The sequence below is a fragment of the Octopus sinensis genome, linkage group LG21 (assembly GCF_006345805.1).
Source record: "Octopus sinensis linkage group LG21, ASM634580v1, whole genome shotgun sequence".
Taxonomy (NCBI): domain Eukaryota; kingdom Metazoa; phylum Mollusca; class Cephalopoda; order Octopoda; family Octopodidae; genus Octopus; species Octopus sinensis.
The window spans coordinates 7,621,402-7,637,065 of record NC_043017.1 but is presented as its reverse complement, the minus strand read 5'-3'; the positions used below and the strand labels follow the sequence as shown (position 1 = coordinate 7,637,065).

Here is a 15,664-nt window from a genome sequence, read left to right as displayed (position 1 = left end):
AAATTAATGGTAAAATATTTCTTTACCTTCACCCATTTAATACAATAAGTAAGTTAATTGCATTGCAATTAAAAACACTTGTATATTAAGAATTTGGGTATTATACCAACAGTATATTGTATAAGTATTATCCCTTAGTGGGTTGGATCCATAACCCCTAACTTACTTGACCCCTGTACATAACTCCATGTCCCCCTACATGGCCTTGCTTTTTGAGCCAAAAAATTAACTTAACTATATTATAAATATATTATATACTCATTAAACACCCATTATTTTTGTGTGTATATATGTATATATATTCAGGTAGTTGTCCATATATGAGAAGTAATAGCACACTCAATATTATAGAACAAGTATACTTTTATATTGTCCACCAATATATTACTGGTTATGGTATACCATATCCAGTAACATAATTATATATGTATAGTGGGTCAATATTTGTATACAGCTCTATCTATCTATCATATTAATGATTATATAAATTATACTTTAAGTATATATATTAAATAAATTAGATTGTATTGTATATATTCATATATATAATGATTTATATGCTTATATAAACAGGATTATACAGATTATATATATGTATTTAAAATGGACTGTAAATTGGACATAGAAATTGGATTATATATAATCATGGACATATATATATATCTATCTATCCATAAGATTATTATATACATAAAAAGTATTAGATTACATATACATGTATAAGAATATATATATGTGTGTGTATATCTATATAACTATCTGTCTATCTCAATATTTCTCTTATAATTCCTTACTTGCATATAACCTCCGCTACTGGGACATTATTAATCTATTGAATATACAAGCATTTTCTGAAGATAAGGTTATACTAACATGCACACACATGTATATATCCAACACTCCAATACCACTATCTACCAGATAGAAAAAAGAACCCCAAATATAATAGATGCTATGACACTCCTCCTACATAAAAATAATGATTCTAAACCAGATGATAAAGATAAATTATGTTGGTCTATATAAAAATAACGAAACGAAAAATCTTAGGGTTAATAGAAGGCAAAAACGAATTTAATGTCAGTTTCAGATATTTTTCTGTTCACATGAAATAAAAGACAAAGTAACTATAAAAAAAAATGAATCCAAACGAAAAACGAAGAATACCCGGAAAAGTAAAGAGAAAAAGGATTGGTCGAGGAAATGCGTGTGCCAGCTGTTTAGTCAGCTTAGTCGATTTAGTGGATAATCTAGCGGAATAATGTACCCCAACATTGGGACCAGTGTAGTAGCTTGCTAGCTCATCACGCACATACAGAAACCCACTGTTATTGCATACACACACGTGAACTCACACTCGCCATAATCTCTGCAGCCATTATGATTACTATAGCGTAGAGGCGACACTCGATAAAACTCTTGGCAGGGCGAATCAATGATCCGGTTTCATATCCAGAGTTATTTTATTTTATTTTCCTCTCACATTGCCTAATAATACTCTTTGGGAATACATGAATGACCCAGCATCTTATTTCCCTTTACTTTTTCCCCCACTTACTATCAAACTAGCGTTTGCGGCTGTTTACTTATTATAGCGAAGTTAGGAGTCGGCCTCTTCCGTCATGAAACACATTATAGTTTCATATTCATTATTATTAATATTACTATGATTTTTAATTATAATTACTGTTTCCGTCTTTCAGTAAGAATAGAAAATAAAATAAAATAAAACCTTTTAACCATTAAGTTTCTCCGTCCTGAAATGTCACATCTCAGGTTTCGATTACAAACTACATGACTCCTTACTTGATAGTAGTAATTACTATACTAAGTCTTTCTCCTTTTGGTTTCCCTTTTAAGCATGGCTTTAATATTTTTTTATTACATAAAAAGAAAAAAAAATCTTTTTGCTTTAATTTAATAAGTTAAAAATAAAATAAATTGTGCTATTCGCTTTGATATTTGTACTCACCCGTTCGTTCGAGCTGAACGACATCGGGGGCTGTGGCTATTCTTTATGATGACGTTGCTAACTGACTAGCAGCCATTAACGTTAAAACATTACCTCCCCTCTTCCTACCACTGCACTCACACTATCTCGCTAGCTGAATAAAAGAAAAATAGTGCGGTATCGATCGAACATAGAGATATGTAGTAGAGAAGAAAAAATCATGTGTTACGCTAAATTCATAAGAATACAGCAGTAATAAAATACGTTTATGGCTAAAATAAGTATTAAGTTGCTTGCCGTGCAGTGAAAAACGAATTGGCAATATAGTGCGGAAGTAAAAAAAATAAAGAAATAAATAAAACAAACATAAAAATAAGCGAAGGACGAAAAATGAAACAAAAACAACAAACGTCAGGCGCCGCTGTACGAAGCAATGGGAGATATTAATACGCATGTAAATAGTTCGGGCGGCGAATGTCGTTGTTCGCTCAATGACTACTCCATAAAATATGGCTATGGCTAGTTCACTAATTCTTAATACAACAGCGTACAACTAGTAAGGCATGCAAACATATAGAATCTGAATATGTCGGAGGAAAGAGGCGGAGATAAAGGTGGAACGCAATTAGAACTAGGTAAGTGTATAAAACAGATTTATTATTGTTATTTTGTGTTTTATTTCCCTTTCGGTGTGTGTGTCTTGAGGTTTTCCTGAAAAGCAAAAAGCAAAAGAAAAACCCCTCCGACGACTGCGACCACCGTTGTTTGTTATCTTTTTATATATTTACATGTGTTTGTAGGGGGCAATAAAACAAATGTCATATCAGAAACCTATACCCTCACTATATATCTATATACATTTATATATATTATATTATATATAGATAGGTGTGTATGGTTCCCCCAGGAAGGGCACCGAACACAATAATAATAATGTTTAATAGTAATAAACCACAATATAAACAAGACTCTCACTTTCTGTTTTCCTTTTTGCAGAGCTCTACTTTCTAATTGCCAAGTTTCTGGAGTCTGGGCCGTGTAGCAAGGCAGCTGAAGTAAGTGATTATTGTACAAGTATTAAAAAAATTCCCCCATTATAGTTTAATAATTAAAAGAAACCCTTCTATTGTTTAATATTTAAAGAAAAAAACCCTACGATTTAAAGAGAAAAAGATCCGACCGATTCCTCTCTTCGCGTGTTTTCTTTTTAAATCTTTCCCCTTTTTTTCTTCTCCTTAAATATTTTATCTCAGCATTTCTTTCTTTATTTCCTTAATTATTATTTATGTAACCCCTGTCTTTTTTTCTTCTTATTTTTACAGGTGTTGCGTCAAGAGATACACCAACACAAGGTAAACGGGTTGCCCTGAGAATCGCTCGCGGGCCTCCACGCACGTTTTTACTTCTTTTTTTTTTCTTCTCCTGGCTGCCTAGTAACCAGACTCACTGGACGCTTTAATTTCACCCCCCCACACAAAAAAAATTCCTCAATCATCTCCACATTTCTTTTAAAAACTTATTTTCCACCTTAATTCCTCTTCTTCTCTTCTCCAAAACTTTCCCTTTTCTTTCTTCCTTGCCCCCTTTTCCTTTCCGCTTTCACTTTCTTGCTCATTTTTTTTCCTGTTTCTTTTTTTTTTTCTGTTCTTTCATTTCTCCGTATATATTTTATAAATCTCTTGTTTTCTTTTCATTATTCTTCCAGCTTTTACCCAAAAGACTTGATTGGAAAGGCGGAGAACATTTGAAAACTTACGAAAACTTGGTGAGTTTTGTTTGGAGAGAAAAAAAAAAAACCTACCAAACTTTAAAAATTTTATTTTTTATGTTTACAATACGAAGAATTTGGTTTCGAAGTGAAAGGTGGAAATAGGTATTTTTTTAAAGAAAGAAAAATTTGGGCGGAGGTAAGAGTTTGAACTCATCTGCTGAATATATCGCGGAAAAAAAAGACGTCTTTTAATGGTTAGTTTTAGTTAATTATTTTGATATGCTTATATCGAGTTTGGCTGAGTGAGTGCCTGTGTGTGTGTGGTGGGGTGAAGATAGAGACGGGTGGGAAGTATTCCTCTTGTTTGTGTCCTACAACAACACGAAATATCGAGGTTTTGGAAGAAAGAAGACGACGACAATGATGATGATATCACGGGCGAACTGTGCGTGACAGCCAATCAAAATCCGCCTACTGTTTCGTGTCACGGCGAAACCCCCTTTCCTCTCTCGCATTACTTATGTTTCCTCGCGACCGTCTCTGACAAACGTGCGATCTGATTGGCTGCTTTATTCGTCTCTCACACTTCACTACAAAATTAAGTTTCCTCCTCAAACCCACAGTGGCCTTATCAATTTTCTATGACGGTTTTCGCCCAACATATTTTTCCACACTCACATATTTCCTCATATTAAATATCGCTTCCCCACCCATAATGTATATTTTTTAAAATTTCCACAATAGTTCCTTACTGCTCCAAGATGCTTTATTTCAATACCAACGACTAAATTAATTTCTTGCCCGTCCTCATTTCTGAAGCTACATAAAAAGACTTCGTCTCTATTTTTCAGACGAGTTTTTAAACCAAATTTTCTGGTTTTAAATTAATTTCTTTTTACTTAGATCTGCTCAGAATAAAATATTTAGTTGTTGAAAATTAAATATTTCAAATAAAATAATCAGTTAAAAGTTTGTGGATGGGAAAAGCAGTGAAAATCTTATTTAAAACCAAATTGTAGTGATAATTGGTGTTGGGAAATAGCTTGCCATATGATGTTGTGTTTATAAACTGAGAAAATGTTTATTTTGGAGTGCGACTTCCACGAGGTTTTTTCTTTACCTGTTCCTCTGTTTATATTTCCCATCAAAACTGCTAAATTGCTTTTGTTCTCGCAACAAATTCGGGGATTTTTCTTCTCGACCTATTCTTCTAGATATTTTTAAAGAATAATAAATCCCGGAAAATATTAGATTTTCCAAAATAATCACATGTTTTTGTGTTGTACACCTGATTTGTGTGACAGCAAATGTTTTTTTTTTATGAGGGATCAGGAAGCATTTCGTTGGAAACGGATTTGAAATGTTATATTTGCGATGAATTTCTCTTTTTTTTTTCTTTGGTTTTATTAAGAAAATATTCTAAAATGAATTATATTGTGTTTGGAATCGATCGGAATGTGTGTGTGTGCGTGTGTGTCTGCTATGTTCTTCCGTGTTGAAAGATGGTCCGATCTCGCCATAACATTTGAAGTAAAGCGACGACCATTGGCGGTGTTTGAGGATTTCACAAATAAATTCCTATTGACCATTAATTAAATGTGCAATCTTTCGATTGTTCCGAATCTGTTGGTAACCAGTCGTAGTTTGTCTTTGCATCGTATTTCAATCGTTGACCTATTCTCTCTGTTCGTCGGCAGTTTCGGCCATCGTTTAGTCTTGAAACATTAGTCCCTCTCAACATTAGTCATGGCGACTGTTGTTACATTAAACATTGCCGAGGAATTAAATAAATGTCTGATTCGAATTTCTGTTTTACTGATCCTTCTACGAAATCTATGAATAATCGCATTCTGCTCTGACTAGTTCCTTCTATAGCTGATATCCTCCTCGATTGTGAGTGAGGCTTTTCTCTCCTCCCCTTCATTTGTTGTTCACACAGAAAGCCATGATGTTTTGACCTAGATATTAAATCCTTTATTTCGACTCGAACATTTCTGCTTTCAAACTAAACAATCCGACCCTATTTCTCCCTTGTTATCGCATCGTCCGTTTTATTTAATAGTTAAGGTAGAATAAAATGCAGTAATAGTTATTACTGCCGTCTAAGTTTCGCTTCTTCAAACTCTAACGCAATGTCTATTTCCTTGCTCTTGTATATTTCTTGCTTACACACCTCACTCCAAATGACTCACATAATTTTCTCTGCTCGTTTCCAACTGATATATTCCGACCAAAATTTCTATAGTTTGGTGTAAACCTTTCGCTAACTTTATTTCTCATGTTAGACATGTATCCATAAATTTCGGGCCTGGTGTACCATCCTCACAAAGCGCTTGTCTACTAGTTTTACATAACTACAGCTTTACTACTAAACTCTTAAAACGATGGCTTTTGTTTCACTTACCGTTTCTCATTTATCACTTGCTTTTTCTGTTTCTAAATTTTACCGATTCCCTTTGATTAGTATCTTATAACAGTGGTGACAAATCTCACGGAATACATGAAATATGGGAACTATATATGTAGATCTGTGTTAGCAAGCTTCTGTAGAAGCAGATCACATGGATATTCCATGTTAATGTCGGTTGTCATTTAAAAAAAATTTTTTAGAGATCTGTGCAAAACAGTATAGTTAGTCGCCTCTTAATTTAATTTGAAGTCAGTAATTTTGCTGTAACCGAATCTAATAGTTTTTATAAATCTTTTATAAAGACTTCCTCGTTCATGGAAGGTGATAGTCATTTAAAACGACTCCCACTTCTTTATTTGGTTCAAGCGAGATTGATCAAACTTTTAAAAATGTCGCCCAAAAGTAGGAAATTTTGGGGTTGTTTTTGTTTCTAGTTTGAGATATTTGTCCAACAAATTTAGTTTGGGCTGATTGGAGCCTGATTTTGTTTATCTGATCCCTACAAATTAGATATTGTAATGTTTGTTGGACAAGAATGAATTAGCTTTTATTGTTAAAACCCAATGGGTTGTATAATAAATCTGTTATATAGGATAAGCTGGTTTTAATATTTTGGACAAATTTGCATTGGATTTGGAGATGAGTAAAGTTAATCTGATATTAAATTCTTTTTAGTAAAAGATAAAGATATCATTGATAATTTAAGCTAATTTCTCATTCTGTTCTGACTTAAAGGTGGCCATGCCTTTCCATACTTGGGCCACTACCATAACTGCAGAATATATTGGCATTATCTTGGTTGCATGTTTAGTTTTAATCTTTTAATACCTGTACGTGTGTAGGGTAATATTTTTCTACAAAATGTTGGAATATATTTTAGCCAGAACTGAATTTGATCCATGGTTTATATATATTAAAGAATTAAATGCTGGCTAAATCATTCTGAAAATTTAGACTATAGGTGTGTCTTTAACAAAGCCTCATTCTTTAAGTATGTTGATTTTTCTACAAATGTCTTGTCTCTCTTTCAGATATTATTAAGCTGTATTTACTATAAGATTTAAGTATAACAACAAAATTTTTCTAAAATAGATATATGGAACTATCAAATTCTGTTGAAGGCAATTTCAGTGAGAATTGATTTGAAGTCCTAAATCAACTTCGGATGTTTCATATCTTATACAGAATGTGTATTCAAAAATGAAATCATTTTTTCTTTAGACTATTAACCTTATCTTTTAGAGATGAAATATTTTTTAAATATTTTCATCTAAACTGCATTTCAATAATTTTGATCTCCAATCATCATCAAATATTTTATTTCTGGTTATTATATAATAGTAGACTGATTCCAAATTAGGAAGCTTTATTTCTACACTAACAGCAATGACATTCTCACTTAGGAACTGATAACTCTTAGAAAATTAAGCTAATACAACATTTTTTAGTTAATTTATTTTGTAAATTAGTTTTATAGAGATGCAAATATAAGTCAGTAGATGTTCATCATACATTGGTTGTGTGGTGTCTAAAAGATATCTATAGCACAGATTGGTTTTGATGTCTAAAAAGGGTAAAGATACCCTTCGGTCACAAATGACCAAGGGATTGCATCTAGAAAGTTCCCCTCTGAGGCACAAATCTGGGCAATGTTGTTTATGGAAGACCAACAGTCACCCATGTATGCCAGTATCCCCTCTCTATGCCACCAATGTTATCCAAGGGAAAGGCAAAGGCCAATATAGCTTGGCACCAGTGATGTTGCAACTCATTTTCACAGCTGAGTGAACTTGAGCAACATGAGATAAAGTGTGTGTGCAATGTCTTTTAATTTGATTAAAGTTTTTCAGTGGTTGAATGGGGGTATATATATATGTGTGTGTGTTCCAAGTGTTGGTTGATAATGTTTCTGGATTTGATTTTTGTTTTTTTATAATTTTATTTTCTAGGTTGCATATTACAGTCATATTACATCTGATCATCTCTTAAAAATCTGCCAACGACTTGCTCCTTTGTTAGACAAAGAAATCAAACCTAGTGTACCTGGCGTTCTCACATTCTTAGGTGCTGGGAGTCATTCTCTTCTTCGGAAAACTCAAGGTAATTATTTATCTTGCATTTTGAACTCTTATGATAAATTAGAATACATTAACAAATTAACTTAGTATTTTTAATTATTATTAATAATCGACTAAAGATGTTGGTTTGTTTCTCTTTTTCTATTACTTCTTCCTGATTGATCTATTGATCTGTGAACTTTATCAGTAAAGCCAACCATCTGCAGTTTGGTCCCTTATGAGATGTTAAAGGTATCGTTATGGATGGACCCATTATATGACTAATTTTGTTACTATTTTTACTATATTGCTGTTGTAGAAAGATCCAAAAGGCATCTCTGGTTATATGGGTGTATAATCTTTTGTATATAATCCATGTACCTTGATGTTTAACCCTTTAGTGTTCGCATTATTCTGCCAGAATGAATCCTTTTTTATCCACATTGCCTTGAATTAATTAGGCATTATCTTGTAGCTATGAGATTTTGATGAGGTAGCTGTTAATTTTTAAAACGATATTGTAGGGCTGGTGTGAGTGACCAGATCTGGCCAATTTGAACATAAAACAGGTAGAATACTTTTGGCCGGTTTAAATGCTAAAGGGTTAAGCAAATATCCATTATTGGTTGTGTGACATCTACACATTGTCTACACCATATGTTGGTTGTGTAAAGTCTAAACAATATCTACAACATAGATTGGTTTTGATGTCTATGCAATGTCTATTTAAAATGGTTTGATCAGTTTTTAAATGATTTGATGTGTATATATATATGTATGTATGTATGTATGAATATGTATATGTATGTATGTATGAATCCCTTAACCGACATATTGTCTCTCTCTTCAGATTCTCAAGTAATAAAATGGAAGCTTGCTCATCATGTTGCTACATTGCACCAAGCACCATTGCTGCCTCCATTGAACATTGCCACTCCAAATTACAGTAAGTAACATTCATTCTTTCATTTTACTAGTTTCACTCATTGGAGTGCAGCCTTGTTGTGGCACTGCCTTCAAAGATTTTTAGTGAATCTCCAACCTTCAGTCTGGTACATTTTTATTGATATCTATTTGTCAAACTACTAAGTTATGTGATATAAAGAGATTAGGCATAAACATGGGCACATTTATATATATATATATGGGTTCCTGTATACTTTATCAATTGATTCTTATATAACCTAAATCATTGTCGTCATTTAAACGTGTTTTTCATTCTGGCATGGGTTGGACAGCTGAACAAGGGCTAGTAAGGTCAGGGGCTGCACTAAGTTCCATAGTCTGTTTTGACTTAGTTTTCTATGGCCAAATGCCCTTCCTAATGCCAACCACCTTAGGGTGTTTTCTATGTGGCACTATCATTGGCGTGGTTGTATAGTAAGAAGCTTGCTTCCCAACCATGTGGTTCTGGGTTCAGTCCCACTGTGTGGCACCTTGAGTAGTGGTTCAGTTCCACTGTGTGGCACCTTGGGTCTTCTACTATAGCCTCGGGCTAACCAAAGTTTTGTGAGTGGATTTGTTATACAGAAACTGAAAGAAGCCTGTTGTATATATGTGTGTGTGTGTGTGTATCTTTGTGTCCAATGTTGGTGTTTTTCTGTCCCTGTAACTTAGCAGTTCAGCAAAAGACACTGATAGAATAAGTACTAGGTTTACGAAAAATAAGTCCTGGGATTGACTTCAATTAAAACCATTTAAGGCGATGCTCCAGCATGGCTGCAGTCATTGCTGAAACAAGTAAAAGAATATAAAATTTAAGTAAAACAAATTTTATATAGGCCTGTGATGAGTCTTAGGATCCATGGAACCAAAGCTTAACCCGGTTTCTGTGGCATGTAAGAGACTGAGATTCTAACATTCCCTCTTTGATCAGAATGCTGGTCCGTTGCTGGAACTTGTTTATCACTAAGTGGACTGGAGCAATGTGAAATAAAATACTTTGCTCAAGAACTCAACACACTTCCCTGTTCAGGAATCAAAACCAGAATCTTATCATCAGGAGCACAATACCTTAATCACCTGGCTATTCGCCTTCCTTAAATTGTTTATAACTTATAAATAAAATGAGTGAAAACCAGCTGAGATCAATAAAGACTTGACAGTTTGTAAATCAGTTTCAGATTATGCTTTTCTACTCTCACCTGTTTGATATTGGGCTGATTACAGAAGTATTTTTTAAAAAAATATTTGGTAGGAAAAAGGTAATTAACAAATCTATAATACATACATGCTATATAAAAGTTACAAATTATTGGTAGATAGATATCAACAACATGAAGATAACTTTGTCAGATGTCATTAACGGTTGTCAAATGAAGAGGATAATATTGAAAGCTTACCTTTACAGTCTCCATCCACTGTACGAGCATGGTCACTGCCAGTGCCACCTGACTGGTTCCCGTGCTGGTGGCACGTAAAAAGCACCCACTACACTCTTGGAGTGATTGGCGTTAGGAAGAGTATCCAGCTGCAGAAACTTGCCAGATCAGCTTGGATCCTGGTGCAGCCTCTGGGCTTGCCAGTGCTCAGTCAAACTGTCCAACCCATGCCAGCATGGAAAGTGGACGTTAAACGATGGTGATGATGATGTGACCACTTCATGTCTCTTCTTCTTTAAGGCCCTTCATTCCCTATGAAGCATAGTCCATCAACAACTTTTTCTCCCTGTTCTTAACTCTGGATGGTCATTTCTATGTCTCTCCAGTTGCTTTCTGCCTTATCAAATCTGCTTTGGTATCCTACCTCCTGCACATTCCTTGTGCATTCCAGGTCAAGGCCCAACATGTAATGCAGGATGTTGGGTTTCCTAACATGTGGCCTCTGTCCCCACTTGTGTTTCAATTACTCTGGTCAGTTCGACTGTAAATGGGTCATCCTGTGATGGACTGGTGTCCCATTCAGGGTGAATGCTGTGACCTCAGTTACTGATAAACCATAGAATCTGGGTAACCAGCCCTATAAGTCCCAGGACCCAAGATAGTAATTACTGTTATTGTTGACATTCACTGGTAGAGATCTCACTTTGGTGTTTGTCCTGAATTTTTTTTTGTGTCTATATAACATGGCTGCTCACTAAGCTAATTGTTGTTTATAATGCCTGATATTATTTAACATTGAAAATCTTAACAGTTTATTTATTGACAATGATTTCTCTACTCACAGATTACCTGCTGCATTCACGCGAGTTAAATGGCCTCTCCCATGGTCCTCATATTGTTCCAACACAAATCTTCACCCGGATGGGCATGCATGCTCGCAAACTGGGACATTTATCTGCTGTGTATTGTTTGACATTTGATCGGACTGGAGAATATATTATAACGGTAGGACAACCTTGTTTTATTTTTTTTATTTTTTGCCTAGACATCTAAATTTTAGCAGTGTAATGTAAACTGATGCTGTTCTTGACTAATTTGCCTCATTAGGAAATTAATAATACCACTTGTTTTGTCATAGTGTCCAATTCAAGGGAAATTTTGCTTATTTTTGTTTTTTTAATTTTATAATGAAGCTAATCTCTCTAGGTTGAGATTTGGCATTGTTTGTTTTCTGTTGTATTTTGTGAACATAAATGTCATTGGTTGGAGGTTCCCGGCAGACCAATCACTAAATCACTGCTTTTTCCTTGGTAAGAACGACAAGGGATTGTATGCAGCTTTAGAAGAACATGTTGCAAAACTTACATATTTTGCCAAAATGTGTGTGTGTGTTAGTGGTTAAGGTGTTGCATTCACAATTGTGAGATTGTGGGTTCGATTTCCAGACTGAATGTTGTGTTCTTGAACAAAGCACTTCATTTCACGTTGCAATGCGATCATTTTGACATCTGACATGTGGCACCCGTTGCACGTGTACAGGTAATGTTGATCTGATGGAGGGAGTGAGCTTATGTCTACACAAACATTTGATCACTATAAACAAATCCTCTATGTGGTTGTTCAGTAAGAAATTGTCATACCCTCATATGTCATCTAATGACAGGAGAGTCTATATATGTATATGTAGTCTTTTCCAACTGTGATAGCCATGTATCTCTTCCACAGGAAGACACCTGTTGCTGTCCTTCTATTGTATGTTTTTTCTGTCATCATCTGGCATGAAACCACTACCCTCCATGCTCTCTACTCCTCTCACTTGAGGGGTCTTCTCTTGTGAGCTTACTTGGTGACCTCACTAGTATTGATGCCATGAAAAAAAAAGAAGAAAAAAAAAACCGTCCAGTACAAGCTGTAAAGCCATAAAAACCATCCTGAAGCAGACATTGGGGCTTGGCACAGTCCTCTGACTCTCCAATTCCAGTTAAATTGTTTAATCCATGCCAATGTGGAAAACAGACTTTAAATGATGATGATGTATGATTGTCTTCTGCATAGCTTCTTTTTGAGCAAATTCCACTTGTCAGGCAGTAGTCAACCTGAAGCTATGGTTGTGTGCAGTAGGAACAAACTTGTAGCCCTGGTTGTGAAATGCGTTTCTAAATCACATAGTAAAGCTTGTTCCTGTTAGGAATGGAATAAACCAATAAGTTGCTGTAACTTGTTTCAAAGCTACTTTTGGATTTAAATGTGCTAAACTCAAATACACTTTTTGGTTGGAATCACTTATCTACAGTATCTTCATAATCTGTATATTAAAAATTTTGCTTTAACTTCATAAGGTCCAACTTGATGATTTACTTCAATTAATTGACATTATTGCAAAAAATGTGACAAATCATTAAAAACATTTAAAAATTTTTCATCATCGTTATTATTAAGGTGATGACCTGGCAGAATTGCTAGTGCACTGGTGAAAATGCTTAGCGGTACTTTTTCCGTCTTTACAAATGCTGCTGAGGTTGACTTTGCTTTTCACCCTTTGGGTGAATTCCAGTCAAGTATTGGGGTTTATGTAATCAACTTAACCACTGCCCTTTAAATTGCTGGCCTTGTACCAAAATTTAAAGCAATTATTTGCACATACAGGACATTGATGGTTCAGGACATTGGACTCTATTGTTTAATTCACTCTATTGGATAGTAGACATCATCCACTGCCTGGGTCTTTAGTACTGGCCTTGGGCCAAAAGTTTGAAAATATTATTTATGTTTCAGAAATTTCCTGATTCTAATGATTTTGTTTGTTTGCTTCAGGGAGCTGATGATCACCTTGTAAAGATATGGAGTACTGCAGATGGACGCTTACTGGCGACACTACGTGGACATTCTGCGGAGATAACGGATATGGCAGTAAATTATGAGAACACTCTTATTGCTGCAGGCAGCTGTGATAAAATTATCCGTGTTTGGTGTTTACGGTCTAAAGCACCAGTAGCTATTCTCCAGGGACATACAGGCATGATCACCTCATTACAGGTAATATTGCTTGCAGTGTTCATTATAAGCTGGTTTAATTGACAAAGGAAGTATCTGCTTGTTGTTGTCATTAAGCCTAGGTCTGACTCGATCCAGCAGGCAAGCCTGTGCTGAAAAGGGATCCTGTTGTGATTTCATTTTTTTTTTTCCCCAGGCATATTGTTTTCTGGGATTTTGTTATTTCTTTCCTTTTAAAAAAAAATGTTTGGGTTTGATTTGAAAATGTGGCTGCTATTTCTAGCTGGTTGAATGACTACTTAGAAGCTCTCTATGTTGTGTTATTTCTCTCTGGCACCTCATCTCTACCATCTTTATTTTATCACTTTAACTCCCACCCTTGTATAATGTAGGGTAGCTATGTATCTCTGTTGTGTGCTTGTTTCTCTATCATACTTTAGCCTCTTGATGCTTGGTATTAAGTCAGTTCCGCCGTTCAAATGCTCCCTTCTCCACCTACTGAGGGGACTTTTTGTGTTCTTTCCCTGTCATGCAAGTTACTCGGTGATTTCACCAGTGCTGGTGGCACAAAAATAGCACCCAGTACACTCTTCAAAGTCGTTGGCATTAGGAAGGACACCTAACCATAGAAACCTTACTGAAGCAGACATTGGAGCTTGATGCATTGTGGCTTGCCAGATCCTGCCAAACTGCCCAACCAGCTTGGAAAACGGATGTTAAATGATGATGTGGCCCAATCTGATAGAATCAATAAGTTCACAACAGATTAGGTTTGATTAAGGACAACTTAGCCCTTTCGTATTCAGATTACTCCAGTAATGTTGATCTGATGGAGGGAGTGAGCTTATGTCTACGCAAACATTTGATCACTATAAACAAATCCTCTGTGTGGTTGTTCAGTAAGAAATTGTCATACCTTCATATGTCATCTAATGACAGGAGAGTCTATATATATATATGTATGTATATGTAGTCTTTTCCAAGTTAGTTAATTTTTTGGCTCAAAAAGCAAAAAGCAAGGCCATGTAGGGGGACATGGAGTTATGTACAGGGTGGTGTTCATGTAAAGAGTTCAGGCCACTTGAGGTCAAGGGAGACTTTGAACCGAGCGGTCGTCGGCATCTTCACCATCTCGTCTGGCAGCTTATTCCACGGATCCGCGAACCGGACGGAGAAAGCCCCTCTCCTTCGATTGAGATGAAATCGTCGCAGATAGAGCTTTTTGGAATGACCCCGCAGCCGACGCTCTGGAGCAGGAGTAAAGAACAGCTCTTTTGAGAGATTACACTTTCCGCGTTTGTTTTTAGAATGACATTGTGGGGTGGGTGTGGGAGGCCAGATCTGGCAGGTTTGATCATAAAAATGTAGATTTTGACCTGATGTGGTCAGTTTAATTCTAAGGGGTTAGGCAAGAATAAAATGGTTAGTGTTAATAGAAATACATAATTCTCTGCTGGGTTTTTTTTTTCTGTGAGAATGTCTTTGTTTATAATTATTGGTTAGTCGAAGGACAGTAGAATGGTAGGACGACCAGAATGAGGATTCTTGGTTTACTTATGATTGCAATCCATAGGCAAATACCAAAAGTTGCAGTATAAAAAGGGTTTGAAAAAAATAAGCCATATCACATTATTTGCTGTAGGGGCTAACAAGAGATACCTTGGATCTCGGGTATAGGGGTCTGTTCAAAAAAATATATTGTAGACTCTATCTACCAATGATAAGCTTGAAACTTATTCTGGGAGGTGTGAGCTTGAAACATAAAGGGTGCATGTCCTAAGACCCTAAATTGGGTCCAGGAGTGAACAAGTCTTAGTAATTAGGGGAAAAATAGAAAGTGTAATGATGGTTGCCTCCTGATAGGACCCTACAGCAGTGGTTACTGAGGACTGCCCCCACTACAACCTTCTGAAGGGTTATGGGCAAAGGAAATAGATGGATGGAGTCACTGTTAGGATTATAATTTTCCAGATTATCAACTTTGTGGAAAAATTTAACATCTATGTAGGTATTATGTTTCAAGCAGTTTTCTTGATTCTTTTTGTGGATGTAAATAATATTTTCATGTCTAAGGATGTGGTCAACAGTTTGAAGAGCTGTAATACCATAACAAGCCTTCTTAGACTTTTACTAAGATACTGATTTATTGAATTCAATTCAGTCTTCATTTTACTTAATATTCTACATAAGTCTCACAGTATTGATAGTATAATTTCAATG

General features: G+C 35.4%; 2 protein-coding genes across 3 annotated transcripts in view; one reads left to right on the top strand and one right to left on the bottom strand.

Annotated features, from left to right (window-relative positions):
* Nucleotides 1-2,101, bottom strand: part of LOC115222973 (dehydrodolichyl diphosphate synthase complex subunit DHDDS) — a 29,176-nt gene extending 27,075 nt beyond the window's left edge. The window contains exon 1 of the mRNA XM_029793394.2: nt 1,973-2,101. The gene's annotated coding sequence lies outside the window, so the exon portion shown is untranslated. The remainder of the gene's footprint in view (nt 1-1,972) is intronic.
* Nucleotides 2,102-2,248: 147 nt separating this feature from the next.
* The window catches only part of LOC115222972 (PH-interacting protein), a 56,887-nt gene continuing 43,471 nt past the window's right edge, over nt 2,249-15,664 (top strand). For both annotated transcript variants that reach the window (XM_029793393.2, XM_029793391.2), the window contains exons 1-8: nt 2,249-2,586; nt 2,948-3,006; nt 3,274-3,303; nt 3,657-3,716; nt 8,022-8,172; nt 8,980-9,075; nt 11,295-11,455; nt 13,265-13,486. In XM_029793393.2, coding sequence (XP_029649253.1) covers nt 2,538-2,586; nt 2,948-3,006; nt 3,274-3,303; nt 3,657-3,716; nt 8,022-8,172; nt 8,980-9,075; nt 11,295-11,455; nt 13,265-13,486 — 828 coding nt within the window. In that variant the 5' untranslated portion in view covers nt 2,249-2,537. The remainder of the gene's footprint in view (nt 2,587-2,947; nt 3,007-3,273; nt 3,304-3,656; nt 3,717-8,021; nt 8,173-8,979; nt 9,076-11,294; nt 11,456-13,264; nt 13,487-15,664) is intronic.